At 37.4% G+C, this 22,703-nt stretch overlaps 1 protein-coding gene across 1 annotated transcript in view; it reads right to left on the bottom strand.

The window, feature by feature from the left end:
- Window positions 1–22,703, bottom strand: part of POLA1 (DNA polymerase alpha 1, catalytic subunit) — a 288,452-nt gene that overhangs the window by 117,203 nt on the left and 148,546 nt on the right. Inside the window, exon 34 of the mRNA XM_036912786.2 lies at window positions 22,290–22,421. Coding sequence (XP_036768681.2) covers window positions 22,290–22,421 — 132 coding nt within the window. The remainder of the gene's footprint in view (window positions 1–22,289; window positions 22,422–22,703) is intronic.

Below are 22,703 nucleotides of genomic sequence, written 5' to 3'. Positions count from 1 at the left end.
AGCATTATTTAACCTTTACCCTAACATGGACAACATTAAAAAACACTTCACTTAAGAATGTAGCAGACTAAACGTGAGCTGGAACTGGAAATGCCACAGAGAACTGCCATTATGCTTGTAATTCAACTTTGAGTTATTCAACGCAACCTAAGGGGTAGCTCTTGTAGAGCATAAAATATGAAGTACACATTTCTGAAAGGTCATAGGAACCCTAGGAGAAAAGAGTAAAGTAAATTAGTGAAAAACAAATTCAGGGCACAGTTTTACATTAGAAGTCAAAGTTAATACACAGTTTCTTACTAACAAGGTACCATCGATCTCTTGGAAAATGGTGAGTTGTAGCATTAAAACAATTTGCTAAATATTTCATATAACTGTTTTGATTTTTCCCTCCAGAAGTCATATAAAAGGTTCTCCGTGCTCTGTGTATATATACTTTGTTGTTGCCTTAAAAAAGTAATGTTCTGAAAATGCATTTTCCTTTTTAAGAACCCCAGTGACTCAACAGCTAGAAAGGGGGAATCTGTGAAAGCTGAAGATTTAGCTTGATACTAAATTATACTTTCAGTACCATTAAAAACATATATTTTCAAGGTCACTACAAATGTTAATGCAAATTACTGTTTTAAGAAGTGCATGCATGTATATTTTTGGATAAAATAAAACCTTGTATTTTGTAAAGGTTTCATGTATTAAAATTACAGAAAGTCATTTTAAGTAGAAAACCAGCTTACATTTTTTTTGAAGAAACAAACACATTCAATTAAACCTCAAGGCGAAGGAGATGCAGAGGAAAGACCAAGTCCTTACAATGGTGTTAAGGGAGTCAGAAAGCATGGTACATGTGGGACTAGAATTTTCTTAGTAACTTTAGGTCAAAAGGATACATATGATATTATTTCCAAGCCAAAAACTGCATGAAATAAATAAAAACAAAGAGGGTAACACTGTAATTGACAGAAAACTGGAGGATTTCCTGGGCATATTTTTAAAAGTCCACTAAACTGAAAAGGGGAAAATATGAGTCATTTTATTGGCTAACTTACTAAAATTTCCAAAAAGTACTGAATACATGATAGACTTAAAATTAGAAATGTCAAAATGTTTAAACCACTTATATAAATTTCAAGAAACATAATCAAAAGTTTTGAGATACTTATACTATATAAAACAAGTATGAACAGATGTAAAATTAATGGATCAAAATATTTTTGCTTATTTTAGCTTCAGAGTCCAATTAGCTTACAATCTTTCTTAATATTTTAAATGGAAAATTCATTTCGCCATTAAAGTATTTGAGCAAATGTAGTCCATTTTACTTGTCTATTTTTAAATAATTTAAGAAATAAGAAGTATAAAGATAAAAATCTTAATATGCAGTTTGGTAAAGTTCAAGTCAGTCTCTGAACAACACGTTTATCTATCCAGTAAAGCTTGTGTTAATGCGATGTAAGAGTTTGGCAAATTCAACTTTAATGGAGCATAAAAGTGCTTTTGCTTGAAAGTGAGATCATTTTTAAAAATTCAAAGCATGATCACTTTTTCTTTTTTCGTAGGAACAATCTGATACAAGCAGCAAAGCTTAAATAAACTAGAAACATTTCAAATGATCCATAAAGGATTAATAAGCACTGCAGGAAGTCCTATAGGCTCAGCGTATACATTTTCCATCTTTTCCCCCCAGGATGGGCATGATATGAAATTCTAAGCAGAAGTGAAGTTTCAAAGTCTTGAATGTTAAAGGGCTCTCGTGTTGAGGCGAGAGGTCACAACTCAGGGCTCTCTAATTTGAAATGGATCAAAATTACAATGGTATTTGGATGAGGATCATTCAAATTTGGACATTCAATTAAAAAGACCTTCTTGCTGAGGGTCACAGCCAGTGGTCAGAAGCAGAACTAAGGCAAGAGGAGTATGGTAAGCTACAGGCCACTAATATAACGAGAACAAAATGACAGCTATTATTTTGGCAGAGATAATCTATGCTGAAACACAAAACACACACGCACACAATTTCTTTCAATACAATTTTCTTGTCTTCCCACTGACTTCTGTGATTACCACAGAAAGCAGGGTTCTAAACACATTTCTCAACTGAAGCCTCAATCAATAATAGTAAAAAATTCAGATGGAAGATATGGAAAAATGCATTATGCCATTAGCAACTGTTTGTAAAATAGGCTGAATTTTTCAACATGCACAGAAGTTGGTAAGAAGAGACCCTCATATACCTAAAAACAGTTCATATTTTTGCCACTCCAAAGTTCAACCTCACTACCTGTGTTCACCAAATTGAAATTCGTTTCATCCTTAGGTTGGGCAATCTTCCTTCCTAATCCTTATAACCACTAATTCTTCAAGAATAAATATACCTCATAAAAAATTCCATGCCTTAAATAGCGACGTAAACAGCCCCTCAAAAGTACAAAGGCCTATTTTCTATGAAAGATAAGGTGCCAAACTGTCTCTATCTATAAACATAATTACAACTTGGCACAGGGTCCTCTATTGAAGGCAGTGAGACCATAGCTTTTTAGTAAGCACCCAGGTTTACTACTGTGGTAAATATGAAAATATTCCTTAGTTTGTATATAAACTTGAGAATGCATTATTATCCAACCTGCAGTGTTTTAATAGCTCTTTGACAGATGCATAAATTATTCATGCTACTACAATGAGACTTACTTTCTTAAAATGAAATGCAAACAGTAAATGAGAAGAGTGACATTTAACAATACCAATAATGTTGGGATCAACAAGAGAAAAGCTTAAAAACAGATAAACAACAAAAAAGAATTTGTCTCAAGTAAACAGTCTTACATGGGAGTGCAACTGTCAACCTTTCATGGATCAGCCTTCTCTGAGAATACAGAGGGCCCTTACTAAGGCTCTGGCTATTTTGCTGCTAATTCACATTACTATGAGCAGATGGGTAAAAGAAATGCAGTAGAAGCTATTAAGACTTCCAAAGTGATAAATTCAACCACTTACTGAACAACTATTTATTTGTTTGAATTTTCTGGAACTTGATAGAGCAGGATGCAAACTGTTACTCTTATGAGAAGATGGCTTCTTAAGAAGAGTACATGGGTTTTGATCAGTGAGGCCCAAATTTAAATCCCAGCTCTATAATGCATTAACCTTCTAACACTGGCTGAGTTTCTTACAACAAGATGTGGCTTCTTTTTCTATAAAATTGGAAAAAATATTACTGACCTCACAGGGCTGCTACAAGAATTAAATGATAACATGTATGTAAAAAATGCTTAGCAAAGTATCTGATAGTTCAGAAAATACTAGTCTTTCTCCTGCTCTCTGGTAGTCAACAACTGTATAGGGAACAACATTATTTGCCAAATAAAAGAATATAACTGCAAGTGACTGTATTAAAGAAACTGTGGGAGAAAAGTTACACATTCAAAGTTCTGTAGGAAAGCAGAAGGAAAACAAAACTAAACTTCCACAGCTGTAATGTTGACAAAAAGCATCCTACCACAGAGATGCATTTAGGTCTTGAGGACTGAAGAGAATTTAAAGAGACGGTAAGTGGACGAGGACAATCCTGGCAGTTGTAAGAAAAAGGTCTGTCTGGAGGAATAATGATTTGGAGAGCGTTGTTAGATGGGTGAGTCTGTGGAGAGGGAAGGTTGGATTATATATACTGTCTCAAATGCCAGGATAAAGAGTTGGGCTATAATTCTACACAGACTTAATTAAACCACTCCAGCACCCATGAGTGTGCATAAAGTGTGTCCATTATATTCTAGAGAGGACTATAAAAGAGGAGAGGAGGCTACCTGCAGGGCTAAGGTCAAAAAAAGGGCCAAATCCATTTGGCTCATAGCCAGTATAATCTTAACCTCCAAAGGGTAACCATGATTAAAAAACAAATAGAGTTCCAGAAAAACAAAAATGAAAGCCAAAAATTTTGAAGAAATGAGACTGAATAATCACTTACAGAGTTCAAAAAAATGAAAGGGAGGTATGAGTGCCATTTACAAAAACATAAAAATAAATGCGTACAGGAAGGTGGTGGTATTCATTTAACGTTCAACACGGGTGTGTAGGAAGCGGTAAGGCCTAGAAAAGAGAGAACATTTAGATCAGCCATGGAGAAAAACTTCCGAACATGGAGCTTGTGAGGATGAGAAGACAGCCCAGCAAGAGACTGCAGCAGTACCATTAATGCAAAATATTCAAAAGATTTTCAAAGCACAGTGGCAGAAAGATAGATTTCTCAAGATGCAGTGTTTTCGCCTGGGTGACCTGCAGACGTGTAAGTTCTACAATTTATGACTTTTGGATTAAACCCGGAGGGGGGGGAGTGTCCTTCCAGACATGGAGAGCCCTTAATGATAGCATAGCTACAAAACTGCATGGTGATCAAGAGTTACTGAACTAAGAAAAACCTCGACAAGTACTCCCTCAATTATTTCGGCCCTTGGGCATTTCGATGGGAAACTACTCATTGATATTACTCTTTTTCCAACATTTATTTTATAGAATATCAAGACAGAGTCAAATGTTGACTTACTATGGTAAATAGAGGGGAAAAAAGCCCGCTTTGATTTCCTTTCCTTTATTACCACCTTGGTTTTGTGTTTTAGAATGTCGATTATGTTTGAAAGAGAGGGTGGAAGATGGAGGGGCATGCTCATTCAATGAAGACAAAAGAGAGCAGCTATTTCATTCTGCTGTGTGTTATCACCCCCCCACACACACATATACGCTCACCATCATATTAAGCTGATTTTCAACAGGGTCCTGAAAAATGTATTATACTTGTTATTCTAAAAGAATTAGAAAGCAATTATAGGGAAAGGATAAAAAAGAGGGCAAAAATGTTTTAGTGTTTTTAGACCAGCTAAAATTTTCAGAGTTTAATATGACTAGAAAGGCAAACTGTTAGGTATTCAGAAGGAAAATGTGAATGTTTTCCCAAAGGCATTATTAACAATTAATAATCATTACACTGGTGCCTTGTTTACCTGACCTTGTGTAAATTCAGCAGCCTGGTAATTAGACCCATATTTTCCACATTTATATATTTCCATGCATAGATTTGACTCATTCATTCATCCATTAAAATTTGCTTGACAGACGTAGATGAATAATCAAGCTACAATTTGTATTTACTGGATTATAGAAAATTGCCCAAACTGTTAAGTTCAAGGAAAGCGCATTCTTGTCTCTCTCTTGTGACTGATGTAAAAGCAATTACACGTCAGAGGATTGCCCCAAAGCTCTCAGAAGAAGTAGAGCTGCTTTTGCAATCTGGGGTCTTTAACAGTATCTTTTTTTCTGAACAGGGAGACTGTTTAATGATTAACTCTGTAACAGAGGGAAGAAAATGTCCCTGGCCAAGTAAGTTTATCACTTAACGCACTACGCTGTAATTTCACATTAAAAAGCAATGTTCTGATCAACCTACCACATCCAAAATAAGGAAAAATATGGCAAATTTTGGGTCAGGTTTATGACAAACACTCCTCCCTCACAATGAACACCAACAAGACCAGATCAACTCTCTCCCTACGAGCAATCAGCAAGAAACATTTATTAATGTTTGATTCATAAATGGAAGATTCATTTATTAATATATTTTCATGCAAAAAAGCAGAACACATTTGAGGGCTAACTGCTCCTTAAATTCTGATGTCTGATACTAGCCATACCTGATGTCATGTGGAACTGTATTTTACAGTCACTAACCAAACCATTGCTAATACACGTTTTCTGGTCCAAGGTACCGTATTTCTTTTACACAGCTGAAGATACAACAATTTGGCTGTCTTAAATCCATCTCCTCAAACTGCTTATTTTGATTGTCTACTACAGAAAAAAAGGAGTGATTCCTGACTTTAAAAAAAGTGTGTATAACCAGCATTATCAGATCTTTTAAAACCTCTCAGATAATAAATCAAATTTTATAAAAATAAACATAAAGATGCTATACTTTACATAATCTTTACTATGGACATTTCGCTCCACAGCTGAAAAGAAATGATTGCTTAGAACCTGTTTTTACAAACATTATGTTATCATTTACATAGCCCCAAATCTGGCTTGAAGCAGATTCTCTGGATAGGCAACCATTAGACATCATAAGTGCCTGATTTATAAACTCAACAAATGTTTGCCGAACTTCCAAAACATGCATCTGATTCTTTTTCTAACATTACCAGAACCTAGTTGGTTTCTTCCTATAACAATCCATCTTTTCTTCCTATAAAATAAACATCCTAGTGGATGTCAGACATTAACTTCTATGCTGATGGCCTGAAATCACCTGAAAGATCACCAAAGAGCCAGCTAGAGCATCAGTTCAGAAAATGAGTTGTTCTTACTACAATCCACATGTTTATAAACACAGAAATGGGAGTCCAGATGCTTCTACTGTGTGTGCCTCCACATAAAACCAAGTATCTGCTAGGCTCATGGCATTTCAGGGGTCTTTTGTCAAGAAGACTTGGTCCTGGCAGTTTAATATGATAAAACAAGTCTGATTTTAAAGCCAAACACAAAAGCTATTTCCATGACTCTTGGGCCAAACGGAATCGACCTGGGAGAGGGGGCCCACAGATTATGAAATGGGGGCACCACTGCCGCACAAGTCTGACACTGCTCAGACAAGGAGGCCACTCAGTGTGTGCCTTAGGTGATTCCCTGTTCTTTTTGGTTTACTATTTGTTTTTTTGTCCTTTGCCAGGTCCCAAGTGTTGCAAATTGCACTTCGCTCCACCCGGTAAAGAAGGGAGGAAAGCAGCAAAAGAAGTACAGCTGTTCTATCACCTGCTAGCAACATCAGACTGAAACTGTCATCTGAGCGCGCGTCCATTCCCTTGCTCTAACTTCCTGCAGAGCTGCTTGCACTACCACCTTCAGAATGGAAATGAGAAACTACATTACTATGGTCCAAAATTATTTAATTCTGTATCACTAATTCAAGTTATATTTCAAACTTGAATATAATGAGCTTCTCTGAGGCCCCCTCCAGAAGTCTAGATTCACATTCTATTATCAGCCACTTTCCTACCTATACTGATTTTCCCCAACATGTTACGGGCACCACTAAGCATATGATGACCAATAAGCAGAACAACTTTCCAACAGGAGACAAAAGCCAAGTAGGCCCCATTACTCTCCTGCAATAGCACATTTGTGTATGCTAGGGCTGGGGCCAAGCACACAAGCCAACAAATACACACAAATATACACATGATGCTAAGAGCTTCTCAGAACTGTCTGGGTATTTAGTTATGCTGTTAACAGGAAAAAGATATGACTGCCCAGTGTTAGAACTTATGCCAATAGGCGTTTGAAAACCAGCTCTGCTGCAAAGAAGCTAGTTTCGTGGTCGTGGTCCGGGAGGGCAAGAAGAGCACTATTAGATAAAAGGAAAGACCAACACCACACCTTTAGTTTGAGAAGCAGGGACATTTTTAAAGGTGGAAATATGTACTCTGTGCGCACATGTGTGTGTGTGTAATGCCAGAGTAATTTTAACTTCTTGAGATCCCTAAGATGACTGAAATCTGGTGAGAATAAACATGACATTCCAGAAAATACTGTCCACTGAGTGTGGAGTCATTGATAATAATGAAATGTAAGAATTAACAGATTCTTCCATTAAACATAAAACGTTGCACCCACAGCCTCTCTGAAGGTTCCAGAAATCACTCCCTCACTCAAATAAACAAGTTCTGTATCCGCCATGACCCTGGCATTCTGCTCTGCTCAGGGGACGTGAAGTGAGACACAGCACCACACAGCACAGCCTGTGTTCACAAGGAGCTGGCAGGCCATGGGGCAGGGGGCTACTTCACTTGGAGGTAGGTGCCATCTCAGGTGTGGACAAAGGGTCACGGAGCACACGGCAGAGAGGAAGACATCCTGCTGGGAGAGCAGAGTGAGGAAAGCTTTCCAGAGGCTGTGCCACTCAAGGCATAAGCAGAATTTCACAAAGTGCAGCAGTGTGAGTGGCGGGGTGTGGTTTGAGGCAGAAACGGCAGGAGTGGAGGCAGGAAGGCAGGCACACGGGGCTGTTGAGGAACACCAAGCTCTGTATGCAGCAGGCATATGGTCTGCAGTGGACAGTGAGGCTGGAGAAGGTGGAAAGCCTAGCTTAGGGACTGATGGATGTAGTGCTAAGGAATCTGAATTTTAATCTGCAAGAAACAAGAATCCACTGGAGGCTTTTAAGCTCGAAGTTGACATTATTAACTCTGTTTTGGAAAGGTAATCCTGGAGACTGGAGAATGGACTGATAAGGGAATTGACCAAGACAGGAGATCAATCAGAAAGCTAAGGATGAGATGACCAAGAACTGAATTAAAGCAGTGGGAATGGAGGAAAAGGCAATGTGACCACCAGTGGGAGGAATATACACCACCATGATGTCCACTTTGGGCCACTTGTGCTTCTATTATCCCGAGTTGGGACATACTGGAAAGTATTGCTCTGTGTACCTCACAAGATCACTGTGAGGAATGAATTAGGTAAAGCTGTCAAACTGTTTTGAAAACTGTAATGCACTGTGTAATATACAAAGTATATTAACATAATGGAATCCTTTCCTTTTAAAACCACTTGTCTCTTTCTTTAAGGCACATTAAATACTTTTGGTAGGTGAGACCAGGAAGGAAAACATGGTGTTTAGGGAGGAGGGTCTTGACACCCTCACAGACAGGTAGCTAAGTAAACCAGTTCGCAAGATTTTCAAAGTTCCCACAGGAACCCTAAAAAAGCCCAAAACACTGCAAAAGATGGACAGTCTTCTAGTTTCATTCAAGTTGCTGCATACTGAGGAAGTTGAAGAATTCCATTTCTGTTATCTGATTCCTATGAAGAGTGCTGGGAAATGTAGCCTAGGAACTGTCCCATTTATTTTACTTTTAAATAAAAATTGTATATACCTAAGGTGTACAACATGATTTGATATACATATCATAATGACTACTACAGTCAAGATAACATATCATCTCCTCACAGTTACCTTTTTATTTTTTGTGATGAAAGCCCCTGCAATCCACTCTCAGCAAATTTCCAGCATTCAATACAGTATTATTAGGTTTAGTCACGATGCCATACATTATTAGATCTCTAGACTCATGCATCTTACACAACTGCAATTTTGTTCCCTTTGACCAACATCTCCCCTGCTCCACTTTGACTTCGGGGCCCTGCTCCTGGAGTACTAGGCTTGGGCAAAACTATGTACTTCCTATGATGGGAAGTTGAAGCTACTAAAAAACAGACTGTGAGTCACTGTCAAGATTGAGAGGGTGGTGACAGGACTGCAGATCTCAGAACCACTTAAAAGTGTTGTAAAGAACATAATTCCTCCACATAGGCAGGATCAGATGTCATGAAATCATTATATGGGAGGTCTCTTAGAAGGGACACAGGGAAGATGACATTTCTATACACAAATATTCCTCAGCCTAGGTTTATACAATCATATCCACAACAGAGAACAGACAAAGCAGAGCAATGCTAATTATCTGCCAATTGTGAAGTGTCAGCAATATATGTGAAGGCTTAACAGGGATGGTAATTCTCATGAAAAATGTGGACATATTGATGATACTATGGATATTTTGCTTTAATAAAATGATTTTTGGCCACAATAGAACTCATTTTGTTTTAGAAAATTTCATTTCCTTCTCATTTGTAAGTACGTACTTAACTTGATACAGGTGTGAAAGCGTATTTACCTTTTATTTTCATATCTTCATATATAAACTATGGAATCATATATACAATAATACATATAATAACTATATATGTCATATATAGAAATCACATTTAAAATACTTAGTGGTTCCTATACATTCCATCAGAACTGATCAACATGTTTTTGAAATAGTTTAATAATCACATGGAGAAGTTTTAAAAACACCAATGTCCTGGCCCACCCTCAGTAACTTCAATCTAATGTTCCAGGATAGGCTGAACCATCAGATACTCTTTTTAAAACCCACCCAGGTGATTCTAATGTGCAGCCAAGACTGAGATCCATTGTCTTAGCTTGATACCAAGACAAGCATATAATAAAAAAGAAATGATGTGTGAAAAAAAATTTTAAATAGCTTTCTCAGAATGGTCCATCTGTCTTAAAATGTTCCTTTGGTTTTCAATATAAAATTTTAGAAATTTAAAATGGCTGGGGCAACATTAAGATTTCCAGGATGCAAGTACTTAATTCTCAAATGGGACTTGAGTCTATAGATATCCTCATTTACTGGTAAGGACTATATTATAATTCACTGTTTTATGTTTCTTTTCTCTTTTAAGAAGTGTCACTACTGACAAAAACAACATGCACCTATTGTGAAATATTCAAATAGAGAAAACCAATATGGAAAAAATAAAATTGCCTAAACTTCTCACCACTCAGATATGGTTTGACATATGGTAAACATCCTTCTAGAAAACTCTCTCAACACACACACACACAAATTTTACGTGACACTCTACTATATAAGCTGCTGTTTTTTAAAACTTGGCACTATTATGTGGCCAAATATCTGGGCCAATATTTATAAGTAAATTTTAAGGGCTGCATATTAACTATGCACTTATATAGGTTATTTTTAATGTTTCATGGCTCCTCAGTACTCTTGAGAACCAACTGATTCACCCATAATTCTCTTAACTATGGAAGTATCAGGACAAAAAGATATATAATCTGGGAAATACAATTGGGGAAGGAAAAAAAACTTTCCCCAAAATGAACTCCTTAAGTAGAAATCTAACAAAACATACGTGGGATTTGTATGCTGAAAACGAAATGCTAATGAAAGAAAAAAGAGAAGACTAAATGGAGAGACATACCAAGTTCATGGACTGGAAGACTCAACATAATGAAGATGTCAATTCTCCCCAGAGTAATACATAGATTTAACAAAATTCTAATAAAAATACCAGCAGGATTCTTTTGTCAATAAAAACAAGCTAACTCAAATTTATATGGAAGGCAAAAGAACTAGAATAGCTAAAACATATTTTTAAATGGATGAATCACGCTACATAAGACTTACTATAAAGCTACAGTAATCAAGACTGTGGTTGGCAAAGGTGTCAACACCAAGATCAATGGAAAAGAATAGAGGGTCCAGAAATAGACTCACACAAGTATGCTCAAGTGGTTTTTGACAAGGGTGCAAAAGCAATTCAATGGAAGAACAAGTCTTTTCAGTAAGCTGTATTGGAACAGTTTGAGAAGAATTTGATTTCTATAAACCAACCCTTTCCACCCCCTCAAAAAAATCTACCTTGCCCTAAGCCTCACACTTTATACAAAAAATTAACTCAAAATGGACCACAGATCCTGAGTTCTTAGACATGAGACCCAAACCACAATTTATAAAACAAAAGTGATATACTAGATTTCATACAAATTAAGTTTTGTTCTGTGAAACACAGCATTAACAGAATGAAAAGACAAGCTACTGACTGGGATAAAGTGTTTGCAAATCGCATAGACAACAAATGGCCTGTATCTAAAATATGTAACAAACTCAAAATTCAACAGTAAAAAAACAATTCAATTAAAAAAATAGGGAAAGACTTGGACACTTTAACAGAGACATAAGGATAGCAAATAAACACATAAAAAGGATGAAAATACACTATCAGGGAAATGAAAATTGAAGCCATGATGGGATACTGTCCACACTTACTAGAACAGCTAAAATAAAAAACACCAGCAATATGAAGTGCCAGTGAGGATACTCGGAAACTAGAACACTCATACATTGCTGGTGGGAAAATAGTTTGGCAATATCTTAAAAGGGAAAACCTACACTTAATATATGAGCTGGCAATTACACTCCTGGGTATTTATCCCAGAAGAATTAAAATTTATGCTCACATAAAACCCTAAACACAAATGCTTATAGCAGCTGAGTTCATAAATGCCTGAAACTGAAAAAAGCCCAAATACCTTTCAATGGGTGAATGGATCAAACAAACTGATACCTCCATATAACAGAATAATATTCAGCAATAAAAGGAACAAACTAAGTGAAAGAAGACAGTCTCAAAGACTGTCTACCTTATAATCCCATTTCTATGACATTCTTGAAAAGACAACTATGGTGAGAACAGACCTGTAGTGGCCAGGGTTAGGGGTGGGAAAGAAGGTGTGATTGCAAGAGGATAGCAAGAGGGAGTTTTTTGGGGCAACAGAACTATTTTGTATCCTAACTGTGGTGGTGGTTACATGACTCTATACATATGCTAGAATTTGTAAAATGACAAACTCTGCTATAGACATGTAGGTTAAAATGGATGCACATTTGAATATAGTCAAGTTCAACTTTCCTTTTGAATGGCTCCATATCTAGGTTGAATTTCTAGAAACCTGTACTAGTGAATATAATTACTTAAGTGCTACAACCACTGCTCATGCTGTCAGGGTTCTGTCTTCATGGCCCATTAGAAGAAAGTAGTAAGTTCAAAATATGACTTAATTTTCTTTCTCAAATCCTCAGAGCCAAAATTTCCCTTGTGATGAAGTTCCAGTGGAAATGAGAGAATTTTTCTCCAACACTCTTTGGGGGAATTGTCCTTAGAATTTCATTTTATATTCACAGATTAAGTACTCAGACACTCTGTGTTTCTGTTAAGCACAGAAATACAGAACTAACAAAGTTTCATTTTGCACATATCTGGAAATGCCAGCATATTCAGTATGGTGGGTCCCAGGTGGAAGATAATGCTAGAAAATGTGATATTTTGTAAGCAAAAGTGGTATCAGTCAACACAAGATAAATTAAGTCAGTCATCTGAATGAACCTATTTAAAAGTTTAATTCAAAAAGGAAGCTCAAGGGAATTGTGCGTGTGGGCTGTGGGTGATGTGTTTTATATCTTGATTGTGGTAGCAGTTACATGACTATGCATCTGTCAACACTCACAAAACTATAACAAGAGTGAATTTTAGTATATGTAAATTCAAAAAAAATTTTTTTTCAAAATGCAACAAGCACTACCCCCCACAGAAGTAATATATGCTCATTGCCAACAACTTGGAAAACAGTAGTGTTATATACCATATACCATTCAAGATAATGGATTTTAATGTACCAGAGTACAAAAACAGTTCATTGATATGGTTTCAGATTCCACATTGGAAATAACCTTTAAGAAACTACCATGTTACAAGGTTTGGTATAGGGACAAAAAGAATACCCATTAATGGAAAAGGCTATAAAAATATTCCTACCTTTTCCAACTACCTACCTGTATGAAGTCAAGTTTTCTTTATGTACTTCCAACAAAACAACATGCCATAATAGACTGGACACAGAAGCAGATATAAGAATCCAGTTGACTTCTAAGCCAGACATTAAAGAGAGTTGCAAAATTGTTAAGCTATGTCACCATTCTTACTAAATTGTTTTGTAATGTAGTTACTTTTCATAAAAAATTACTTTTGTTATATACTAGGTTTACTGTTACTTATAGATGGGTTAATATTTTGTAAATGTCTGTTTTAATTTACAACGAACTTATATAACCCACATAAATGAAAATTCTTTGGCACCCTCAGTAATTTAAGAATGTACAGGGTCCCACAGACCAAAATTTTTGAGAACTACTGTGCTATCTATCATTGTGTACGCTCATCACCACAAAAATCCATTTTGCTATTAAATCTTAAGCAGGTTCTTTCTTGACTCTAGGCTTTCCTTTGATCTTTCTCTGCTGATCAATTCCTGAAAGGAGTGGCTCTTGAATATCACTAGATGGAAACCTGCAGTTGAAGGAAATCATCCTCAAAATGTTACCTGTAACTTTATCCACATGGTTCCTAAATCCTTAGTATACATGTAGAAATGAATCCTGGGTTTTTTTCCTGCCATGATTCTTGAACATTCTTTGCTGGTGGATAGAGACTGAAGGCCCACTACATTAGGCTTCTGAGAGCTAGCGAATCATCTAGGTTCCTAGCAGCATGAAGAGCTTCTTGAACATCCAAAGGGGCTGAGTGCCTGTGCGGCCTGAATGAGGCTGGGGACCTTTCAGGAAACAAGCTGGACAATGTATTTCACCAAATCACCCACCCCAAGAGCTACAGTATGTTGGAGCACAGTAAAAACGACAACAGAAAATTGTGAGGTAATGCCAAGAGTCAGATGAGTTTTGAACCAGGACAAAAAGTTACACATTGCTTTTCAAAACCAATCTAAGGCCAACACATTATAGGTTTTGGTATGAGCATATGGTAAAGCCACTCCTGATTTACACCAAGCACAAAACCAACCAACACCATCAGCTGGAAACTACTGGTGCTCTAGTTTTTATTAGTATTATTTTTCAGAACCCAGGCTTTGAGAATTTTTCTACGGTGCCTCAGAAAGGCAGCTGAATTAACTCCCTTCTGAATAGAAGTATGGTTATTCCATTTAATGCAAGACTAAGATAGGATGATGTGGAAATTCCTATCTACAACTATCTGCAAAGGGCTGATTTCCACATGTGAGCCATAACATACACTTTCTAGGCAAACGAAACAAGAGACAGCGATGGTCTCAGGTACTGTCCCCCCTCTCGTTTACATGGGCAGCAGAGAACGGGTAGTTTCATTTTGCTCCTTCAAGTCCAGAAGGTCAATGGTGTGAAAATCTCACTTTTGAAAGGTTAAATGAAATCTCTTCTGGTTCAATTTCTTACTCTACTACCAGACAGTAGCTCTAGAAAACTGGAGTTAGACCTGAAGCTGAGTTTTCCTAAATATACAAGGTTAGAGAAAACAAACTAAAGAAAGGAATTCTGTTTTGGCAGAAGCAGTTTGCTGTTTTTTACCCACTTGTTTTCAGATATTTGACAACTCCTATGGCATTTCCTCAGCATTTCAAAAAACCTCCAATTTTCCCTTCAGAGGAGGTGAACTGTAATCAGAAGTGGCTGAAACCCCACGCTTCCCTTCAGTGGCTGGGCTAGGCCTTTGCTGGGTGCTATACTCAGCTTTCTGGACTTGTGCCCCAATCAAGTGGCCTGACCTCGCTCGTAATGCAAATGCCCAGGGTTCCCATGGCATCCTATTGAAGAGTGAGCACACTAAGGTGGCAAGCAACTTGTTACTCGTAACATACACTTTCTAGGCAAACCAAACAAGAGACAGCCATGGTCTCAGGTACTGTCCCCCCTCTCGTTTACATGGGCAGCAGAGAACGGGTAGTTTCATTTTGCTCCTTCAAGTCCAGAGGGTCAATGGTGTGAAAATCTCACTTTTGAAAGGTTAAATGGAGTATAAATGGAGTTATAATTTGTACAATAATTTGTCTTTCCAAGTATGATGGGCCAAATTTTGGACTAGGGTCCCCAAGTATGGTCAAAGTCCCAAAACTGTGACCTATTTGTGACCTGGGAGAGTCATTTGATACCACTAGCCTTTCAGAAGATCATGAACTCACTAACTTTTTACTGAGTACCCACCAGATTAGGCACAATACGGGGGCTGGACCTTCTTGAAGGACACCAGTCTAGTGTTTTTTCCTTGTTTTTAGCCACTTCCTAGAGCCCTAATTATTAGTGGTCTTTCCTAAGGCTGACTTTGGGACCCTATTTACCAAGACCAAAAAGGAAATTCCATATGAGTAAACTGAAGGAAGGGCCAAGAGAAGGTACAGCTCAGTGCAGTATCATCCTGACTGGACGCGAGAGGGAGAGCAGCAAGATAATGGAAGCCTCCAGATGGACACCTCTGAAGGACAGGGGCAGCAAGGACCAGTCAGGGTCTCCCTCTCTGGGGATTCTGAGCACACATAGGAATGCAGCCAAGCCATGTTCACCTTCCATATCTCAGATTGGAGTAACAAGTGTTAATAATGAGCACCCTACACTTTCTAAGCACTTTAAACACATTATCCCATATAGTCCTCGTTAGGACCACATGAGGCATATACTATTACTATTGTCATTTTATAGGCTATGAAACGCTGGCTTGGAGAAGTTCAGTTAACTGGTCCAAGTTACAGAACTGGTAAGTGGCCAGACAGAAACTCTGACCTCAGTGTTTCAATACAAAACCTCAGTTTGTTGTACAGCTAGCAGTGGCTGGCATGAAACTGGTATTACAGAGGGCTAAGCTGTCAGGACGAAAGGACAGGACAGACAAGGGCTGTGGCTCTAACTGCCTCCACCTCTGACCAAAAACTCAGGAGGAAGAACATGCATATGTGGGGAGTGGCACAGACAAAGGAGAAATCTTGCAGGTAACTCTGGGGTCCGTCCACATTAGACAACACTGTTCCCTGCAGTCAGGGCACTTCAGAATTTGGTGTGGTTCCGTTAGTTCTTTAAAATCATGCTCTTGTTCTGTGCTTCCCCAAACAGGGTCCATGCCATAAAGTTAAACTGATATCAAAGATAAAGAGATGTTGTGATATAGAGAGTACACGTAAAAATGGGTTATTCTATGAAGAATAAAAGTGAGGTGGCATATAAGTCTGTACCTGATTCGATTCACTTCTTAGAATGCCTTTGTAACAGCTAATAACCATACCAACGTAAGCTGCTTGTAGCATGTTTTAGAGGACTAGGTTTGACTTGTTATTCACTTCGATTTGTACAATAATTCTACTCCAACCACCACCAAATCCTGTCTCTTAGGTTTTCTGTAAGAACACACCATGGTGCAGAAGCCAAATGTTGTACCTGACTCAAAATCAGCCTGCTTGATATTCATACCAAAGAAAAATGAGCCATTCACTAATAAAACATGCCCACCCTCCATCAATGGTCCCTGGTGGTAGAATACCACATTTTAAAAATGCGATTGGTGTCCGTGGTATTCATTTATGCTTAGCTTCCTTATCAAATGGTATAGAACCAAAAGAAACACTAAATCTCAGTATGTACTTCTTGGTTACTTTTAGTAAGATTTAGGATGAGTTCTATGGCTTCCTAAAGAAATGATCCTTCTTCCAGCCCCACTGGGCAGCGTGAAGTGCACTGCCTGTGACGCTGGATGGGTGGGCTGGAAATCCCCTGCTTTTTTGCATGCCTTCTGCCTTATAATTATGCTGTTAAGAGTCTTTACAAAAAAAGAAACCCAATTTATTCTTTTTAAATGTTCTAAATATAAATGCAGAGGCAAGGAAATAAACAATAATTCCAATAGAGCTTAAGAGTTTAAACCACTTGAACAATGTACCTGTGAGACAACTGCATATTGCAACTCAGAGCCTCAAACTACCAGCCACATCACCACAGGTAAGAAATGAGAAATTTTGAGGGTTATTGAACACCAAATATTTCAGCGAAACAGGAACAGGAGAGAAATACTGGGCTTCACTGCGTGGCTCTACAACCCTCGATCCGCCTGCACGGTACAGCTGTCACGATGCACTACTGCACTTGCAAAGTCAAAGGACAATGGAATGAGCGTAGCCCTGTTAGTGGCCTACACGCTGGTGGGCCATGGGGTGGGAGGCTGCTCATCTCTAATTCATCAGAATTATTTACTAGGCAAGTTCAGTGTATTCCTGAAGAAATGGTCGCTCTCCAAGCACTGCAGGACACTCTGGATTCTGTTGCCTATGATGCTGCTGAATGGGTGTGTATTTTGGTGGGGCAAATATTTTAACTAACACTTCACCCTGCCCTCTTTGCACTTTAAACAAAAAGTAGCTCTAATTCGGTCTCTGGCTTAACATTATGTTCAGTGATTGTTATTAATTTTGACTTCAAGGAATGCATATCCATTCCAAAATTAATAAGCATTTTTTTAAACCAAAGGTGAGAGAGTAAGTTGAACATGGACGTTTCACATACTACAAAACATCCCAATCCACTTCCTGGATGTGTACCATCTTCCAGAAGGACTCAGCCACTAGGCTAAGGCCTAGCACCATTGGTCAAAGCTCTCTTCTCCACTAGGTATTCACACATGTGAGCATTAACAAGTCTCAGCATCATGAGACAACTGACACTGAATGTTATTTCTGGACTTCCTCTTAAAACTGGGTCCCAAAAAGCTTTTTAAATGTGGCTTATGTTAATATTAATATACTAAGTAATACAATATTACTAAGTATATTAATACAATATTAATATACTTATGCCAATATTAATATACTAATTAATATACTAAGAAAAATACAGGGAGAGGGCAGGAGTAAGACAGGAAAAAGAGCTAGTCATCTACCTTATGTAGTTAGAGCGCAACCCCTATATCAAGACAATAAGTATGTTTCTGCTCAATGTGATTTTTTGCATCACAATAAAAATATTTCTGGTCAATGCCTCTTTGCCTGATACTTGGCTTGGAGAGCAAACAACTTAAGGCCATGAAGCTGGAGATAGGCATACACTAAAATCAACAGCAATCAATCAGTGATATAAAATATAGAAGACAGAGTAACAAAGGGCTTTATTTGTCGGTGCTTTCACAACCTGAAAATCCTGTGGAATTTTGTGTTAACTTGAAAATCCTGTATGCTGCTAGTAATCCTTCTTCAACTATGACAGCAATGTAAAAAAAGAATTCAAAGAAAGAAGTATGACCTTTACTTGTTGGTTCCTTTGGTTACTGACCATTAAAATGCACACATTTCTGAGAGCAAGGGGGGCTGTGAAAGAGGTCAAAGGTGAGATACAGGAGAGAGCATAGCCCCTGTCCTCAGAAAGCTTACTTCAGGAAAGTTCTGAGACTGGAAACCCAATTGGCAGCTTCTAAGGAATTCAACCACCAATTTCTGGTCCAAGTAACTACATTACCAGTTTATCATATGCATGGCACTAACTAGCTGTTCACTTAGTTTTTCTAGATGGAGGGCCAGCAATATCTGTATGTTTAAAATTATAGTGAAATGCTGTAGGTGATGCTCATTTACAAGTAGCTAGAAACACTACAAGGCTGGCGAAGAATACATTTTGTCCCACGGGACACTCTAAAACCCGCATAAACCATCAATGATAATTTAAAAGTATATTTTAGTTGGCTATCTACCTTTAGAAACAAAAGGCTCCTTAAGCATTAAGATGAGAGTTTAATGTACACTGTAACTAATAGTGCTTGAGATAAAAAGTAATTCAGCCACTATCCCCTCCCAGGTACCAAGAGGGGTCAGATTTCCTATTATCAGCAAGTCTTCAGGATAGGCAGCATCTCAAATCTGACTTTCTTCTGCGGCTCCTTCTTGGACAGCTGAGGGGAACACTTCAGAAAGGAACCAGCTAAACAAACTTCCCAGCAGCACTTGACAGAGCTACACCTATTCTTCCCACTTCCAAAGCAGTGGAGAATTAATTACCAGTTCTATGGATCTATTGTAAGTATAATAGACTAAAGAGCTATCACAGACACATTTATTGTAAAAGCACAATCCCAAGAGTGTCTAGTGGAGGGCCAAAACGATTAACACAAATGCTTTGTCAGATCAAAGATAAAACCTGCACCGCCCAATTGAGGAATGAATTAGAACAGTGGGTTATCTTTCAAATTAACCAGGGCAGTTAGTGAGGAAAATTTCATGAAAGTGTAATTCTTAGCCTTTGTGAATCCACACAGCAGGCATTCTGCCAGCTGACAAGATGATGAAATTTTCATGCTTAAAAAAAGCCCTCTGCATTTCCCAATTTAGATTAGCTAGTGTTTCTTCCCCCCACCCCCCTTCACTGTGTGTGTGTGTGTGTGTGTGTGTGTGTGTGTGTGTGTGTGTGTGTGTGTGTGTGTGAAATGAGAATTTTATGGATATAATCATTGCTATATGGAGAGAGAAAAAAGTATTTCCTCTCCTATTAAAGAAGCCAATATTAAGATGCTGTGATATGAAGATTGACTCTCAGATATATAAGAATTTTAAAGTTTGTTACATCACATTTCTTCAGTCAATACTATTTCTGACAGAAAATAACAGAGTATGTAATGTATTTTCTGTAAAGGGATTTAGAAATAATATACTTTGCTTCCCTAAACTTTTGTCCCTTTGTTTCTTGGTGATCTAGAACTATGTTTCTTGGCAGGTTATGGTATTTGATCAAGTACCATCCTCCTCTACTGTCGTCCTAAAGCTTCTTCTTCATAGAGATGCCTTCCTTTTTCAGTGTAGGGTGTACTTGCCCTGCAGTGAAACTAAGATGAAAATGGAAAAAAAAACTGACTCTTACTTTCAGGCCACTAACAACTTTTATGTCTGGTGGGTAGTATTTTTTAACTTGCAAAACAGGAGGAAGCCCTTTGGTCATGAGCTTCAGAAAAGAGTCACTTAATATCAGTACTTACTACCAATAGCCTTGTTGCCAGTATACCTAGTGTATTAATCTCCAGCTGGATTACCATGGCTGTAGTTTATCACACTGAACTAACTGCAATCATTATCGCCTGAGGCACAGTAACAGAAAAACTCAAGGCCATGTCCCTCTACTGCCAAAATTTTTAAAGTCTGGGTCAAAAGGAAAGAGAACAGTCTACCAATGAAGTAGAACGAACATAGAGCTACATGAGATTTCTGAATAAAAGCTCTGATCTAGAGAATATCTGAAGTATTTGTTCAGCCATGAAAAGAATGAATAATGGATTTCTTTCTCTCCCATCCAATCACATTGACTAAGATCAGAAAGTAGAGAAATAGGTTCCTAATCTTGAGGACAGTCATATCAATCCTCAACTTCAAAAGTGACATTTGGGTATTTTAATTAGAAATCCCTTAGTAAAGTCAATCAAGTGGGCCGTGAACTACACGAAAACCGTTACTTGCTGTTAGTGAGATAGTTGGTGGATAAGATAACTAAAGCAAATACTATAGAAATATTGCATTAAATGTCTAGATGCCTAAAACCAGGTTATGTGCTTGAAAAATACTGAAATAACTACCACCACCACCACCACCACCACCACACATAACACATACAATTAGGTTAGAAATCTATCTTTCAGTTAAGGCATATTTCTAACTATACAGAAGATCATTTTTCCGCCTATTCTCAACTTAGTCAAAACAGATTGTCCCTTCTTATAGAAGGAAATGAGCTTCTTCTAATATTAACATTTCCATGGTGAAGATTTTGATAGACTAAACACAGAAAGAAAACTCAGAATTCTTCCCAAGAGTCAAGAATCATGCTCTGCTCACTGAGGTCTGTAAATGAAAGGCTGAAAAGTTTTGATTTGGGCTTTTTATGCTAAATAAAGGCCTAACATTTCATGTGCTGAACATTTCATCTACTGCAGAATGTGAACCCAGATAACCTTTATTCCCATCCAACTGTTCATTCAGTGCAGCACAGGATTATTCACGAAAATGTTTCAGACTTCCCAAAAGGTAGTCATAATTATTATTTTAAAAATATCTTCAAACAAACCTACTTAGGTTTTTTTTCTTACAAATCCAAATTATTCTGCTCCAAAATCACAATACTGAAACTCCATGTTGTTATTCTTCATCCTAATCCTCTAATACTTGATTTTCATTTAATGAGTTTGCTTTTAAAGAAAATGCCACATTCTATGTTAACTAACACAGAAGTAGAAGTTACAGCATGATATTGATCCAAGTCGTGGGTCTTACCAAATAGAACCCGAACACTGGAAAAGCCTTGCCAATGTAGCTTCTAAGTTACAGTGAACTTTCGAGTAATAGAAATTTTGTTTAGATGACAAATGACATATGAAACACTAAGAAAAATCAAACGGGAAATGGGTTTTTTTTTTAAATTTGCATTTGTGAAGAGAAAAAACTCATGAAATGTGCTTAACCGCAAAACAAATACTTTGAAAAAAGCCTTCTTTCTAACATAGCTTGCTTACTGTTCTAGCATTTTTGCTATATATTTATAAAAATTAGACTTTTATTTTCTTTAAAATGCCAAACTGCATCTAAATTTAAAAGATGTTTATTTTGATTTCCTCAGACAACCAGGTTTAGATTACCACATCAACACAAAGTCTTGGCTAGTGGGCAATTTATTAAAATCACCACACATGATGTTATAGCCCTACTTGCCAAGGATAGGCAAAATTGATTTTTTGTCCTCTGTCCAAAGATCTGAGTGACCATTTAATTCAGTCTTATTTAGGTTAACAGTAAATTAAAACACTTCCTGATTATAGTTGCATTTTTCCTTAAAGCAAAAATTTCATTATTGAAAATACTGCTTCTTAATGAAATAGATCTAGTATCCAGTGGGAAATCAAATCATTTTCCTCCAAAGTCTTTTCAAAATTTTAGTTTCATTAAAAAAAAACCAATGCTACAAGACTATTTTGTTTTCTTTTAAAACAAGTACCAAACTTAAATAAGTCATGTATGTAAGAAACTCATTATGGATACTTACTTCATAGTATTTTTTAATGCAACGTCTAATGTCCATGATCAGTTTGTTGCTCAGCTGTACTGTAAAGGTCAGAGGTGAAGCTTTACAATCAATGTTACTGCAACGATACAAGCTGGGCTCCATATCAGTTCCCTACAAAAGTCAAGACAGACAAGTACACAAAAGGTTACTTCAAGATTAGAAAACGTTTTCTGTGCTTACACGCTGTCCTGGAGCACAATATTCTTAATTCATTTTACTGGTGGATTTTTAAACCTTATTTTCTCAACGACTTTCCTCCCAAAGATCCTTAGTCATACATACCTCGCACTCTTGCCACCATCGTAATGGAGTACCAAGTCAAAGGGAAAACCCTGAAATCACTTTTTTTTACATTCAATGCATGACAGAATCTATGGAGAATTTTCCCTTGAA

The sequence above is a fragment of the Manis pentadactyla genome, chromosome X (assembly GCF_030020395.1).
Source record: "Manis pentadactyla isolate mManPen7 chromosome X, mManPen7.hap1, whole genome shotgun sequence".
Taxonomy (NCBI): Eukaryota; Metazoa; Chordata; class Mammalia; order Pholidota; family Manidae; genus Manis; species Manis pentadactyla.
This window is presented reverse-complemented; position numbering and strand designations above follow the sequence as displayed.